The 3,270-nt window shown below is 43.2% G+C and overlaps 1 protein-coding gene across 1 annotated transcript; it reads right to left on the bottom strand.

Moving 5' to 3' along the window:
- Positions 1-1,179: 1,179 nt before the first annotated feature.
- On the bottom strand, positions 1,180-2,616 carry LOC107614662 (uncharacterized). The gene is made up of 4 exons (XM_088498136.1): positions 2,455-2,616; positions 2,115-2,364; positions 1,672-2,003; positions 1,180-1,347 (listed from the first exon to the last, which is right to left on the bottom strand). The coding sequence occupies exons 1-4, from the start codon at positions 2,614-2,616 to the stop codon at positions 1,180-1,182; spliced, it is 912 nt and encodes a 303-aa protein (XP_088354262.1).
- Positions 2,617-3,270: the final 654 nt, after the last annotated feature.

The following is a 3,270-nucleotide window of genomic DNA, read 5'->3' as shown; positions in this document are numbered from 1 at the left end:
AGAGCGTGGTTGTCGGCGCCATGGAAAGGGCTACCTACCCAAGTCCCTAACAATACACCGGCCCTGAGATTAAGGTGAATACCGAATACTGATAGACCGTAGCAAAGTGGCTACTGTTGGGTCAGTGTCGATAGAGTGAAGCCGCTGTGGACGTCGGCTCTCGGGGCCGGTGTATTGTTAGGGTCTTGGGTATTATGGATGCTCAAAGTCTCACATTGAGTAGTTTGGGATGCTTGATGTTGTATATAAGGAGAGTGGTTCTTCTCCCTTAACAGCTAGCTTTTAAGGCGTGGTTCGTCTCATCAACACCATCCACTAGCTACACCTGATAGTCGAGCCACTGTATGCATCAAGTTGCATATTCGGATCGATCGGGGTCGTATGAATGCATCACAATAGGCTCTGATCAGTTTGGACCTGAATGAGCCGACATAGGAGCATGTTGGCGAGTATATCCCTAGTCCTTCCACCCCAACAAGTGGGTCAGGTCCAGTAGAGGGACAGGCAGGTGTGTCGAGTCCAGTGGAGGGACACGCAGATGGAGGTTGGTCCAGTCTGTCCATCAACCAGGTTTACACCGTCAAGTGTTAAAAGGATAGCGAACAAGACGATGGGGTTTTCAAGAAGTCGTAAGCTGTTAGTCAAACTTTGTTTATTTCATCATTGTATTTGTTGTATTAGTTTTTAGTTTAATCGAACTTTATTTACTTCATCGTTGTATTTCTTGTTTTAATTTAGGGTTTCCTCGAAGTTTGTTTATTTCATCGTTGTATTTCTTGTTTTAATTTTCAGTTAGTCAAAGTTTGTTTAACTTCCCATTAGTCAAACTTTGTTTAACTTCATCGTTTTATTTGTTGTATTAACTTTCAGTTTGAGTCAAATTTATAATTGAATGCGTTATCTCAAATACATTAACTTAAAATTACATAGATATTGAAATCCATAATTGAACTACATTAACTGAAAATAACTACATTGAAATTTAACATTGAAATACATTGACTCAAATTACATAGATATTAAAAGTACTACATCTATGACCCTACAAACCACCATTGGAAATAAAATCCTATAAACCACCACTGCCACCAACCCCACTTGATCCAGCACGTTGAGGACATCTACTACGACTATGTCCCTGTCTCCCGCAAAGACGACATACCCGGGGACCACGCATTTTCAGCGAGTCAATTTGGGACGACCTTTTGACTTTTTTCTCAAGGCAGGATTCGCGACCATCGTCGGTCCCGGGTAATCAGGCCATGTCTCCGTGTCACCTAACGGAACAAACTCAACTCTATAGACCTTCTGAATCTCTGAAATCTTGTATATATCGCCGACATACACCTGTCAATCCAGTCGCTGGTTAGCACAGCACACAATAACATGGCGACATGGAATTCGCTCTACCTGAAAATTCCCACAATCGCACCTCCGTCGCGCAAGATCAACAACTAACACTTTTCCACTAGGCATTCCGCGCACCTCAAACACCTCGTTTCTTCTATCAAACCAGTGCACAACGATGTTACCTGCACGCTGCGTGTTTGCCTCTATCCGCTGAGTCTCAAACTTTGAGAAAGTAAATCCAGCACGCTTGCGCTAGTAAGCCTCAGTACTCTTACGTGTAAACAACTCGTTCAACCAATAATATGTTGCTCGAACTAGCACCAAGATAGGAAGATTTCGAGCACCCTTCAACACCAAATTAATGCACTCGGCAAGGTTCGTCGTCATGTGACCCCATCGATGTCCCTCGTCAAATGCCAACACCCACTGGGGACGTTCGATGTTGTCGCACCAACAAACATATGCCTCACCTCGTTCTTGCAACCTCCTATAGTTGACGTTGTACTCCTCCATTGTCCTTGAATACCCAATGTTGACCACAAGCTTTTGCAAGTTCAGAACTTCGAATTCCCTTAAGAAGTTGCTACCAATGTACCGAATACAAAACATCCACCATGCTCTCGGAGGTTTCCGATCACCTCCGCTACGATTTACTACGGCTCAAATTGACTCATGATGATTGGAGATTATACCCACGCCGTCTCTTCTTACAGCATGTGTTCGTAAATTACTGAGAAAAAAGTGTCACGCATCAGCAGTCTCACCCTCGACAATGGCAAAAGCAATCAGTACAATGTTTTGATTCCTATCTTGCGCAACTGCAACCAAAAGGCAATCTTTATATTTTCCATATAGGTGGGTCCCGTCAATCTGAACCAGCGGCTTGCAATATTTGAAAGCTCTTCTGCATGGATTAAAACTCAAGAATACCCGATGAAGTATCCTAACACCGTCCACCTCTTGACTCTCGTTATACAAGGGTCGTGTTTCTCTTTGGACTTGTGAACTAGGCATCTTTTGAACCATTGCCAAGAATCACAATGGCAAAACTTCGTAAGATTCTTTCCATCCATCAAAAACCTTGGCTATCGACTTCTGCTTTACCAGCCAAGCCTTCCGGTAACTAATAGTGTAGTTGAATCTTGTCTGGACTTCTGCAATTATAAATTTGATCTTTATGGATGGATCGGATTCAACCAATGGCTTCATAGCCTCAGCAATCGTGTTCGAGTCTAACTTGGAGTGATTTTGTGAGATTGTTCCCATGGAACACGTGTGCCTCCTGTTGTATCTCCGAATCTCCCAACAGGATTTCTTCTGTATCAAGCTTACTTGGATAAGCTAGTCGCGCCCACGTCCATAATCTTGCACTTTGCATAGAATGTCTATCGCTCGGATTCGTAAACAACGTAATCGACTCCCCTGGAGATAGTGTAACTCTGAATTGCCGCAATGACTGATTTTCTTGAACCGTATTCCATTCCGATTATAAACTTCCCATCCTCAGGATCAGCAACACCTATAAGAAAACGAATTTGTCGTTCATCGATCCGCTAAAACAAAATCAAGTAAACATACTATCAACTGCTCACATACCTATGTTTGCATATTCAAAAAACTCCGGTGCATTCATAGCGTCCAGATCCAAGCTACGCATAAAAGGTGGAACTTCTATCGGTTGACTAACTGCGGTTGGAACCACTAAAGTTTTCACCACTGCCTCACCTCCCCCATTGCCGTCCTCGTCCTCATCACCGGCTTCGTACGTAGCTTTGAACTCCTCATTGTTATCATCATTCATTCCCGAGTGCGCCTCAACTCTGTCATCTTGCACATCTGTGTCATGTTGAACCTCATCTGCAACAATATTCTCAAACTTAATGTATAACTCAATCCTAAGGTGTTGCACCTAAGTTTGCT

Source organism: Arachis ipaensis, chromosome B9 (assembly GCF_059453495.1).
Source record: "Arachis ipaensis isolate K30076 ecotype BB chromosome B9, ASM5945349v1, whole genome shotgun sequence".
NCBI lineage: Eukaryota > Viridiplantae > Streptophyta > Magnoliopsida > Fabales > Fabaceae > Arachis > Arachis ipaensis.
The sequence above is the reverse complement of the archived record's forward strand: the minus strand, read 5'-3'. Positions and strand labels throughout refer to the sequence as shown.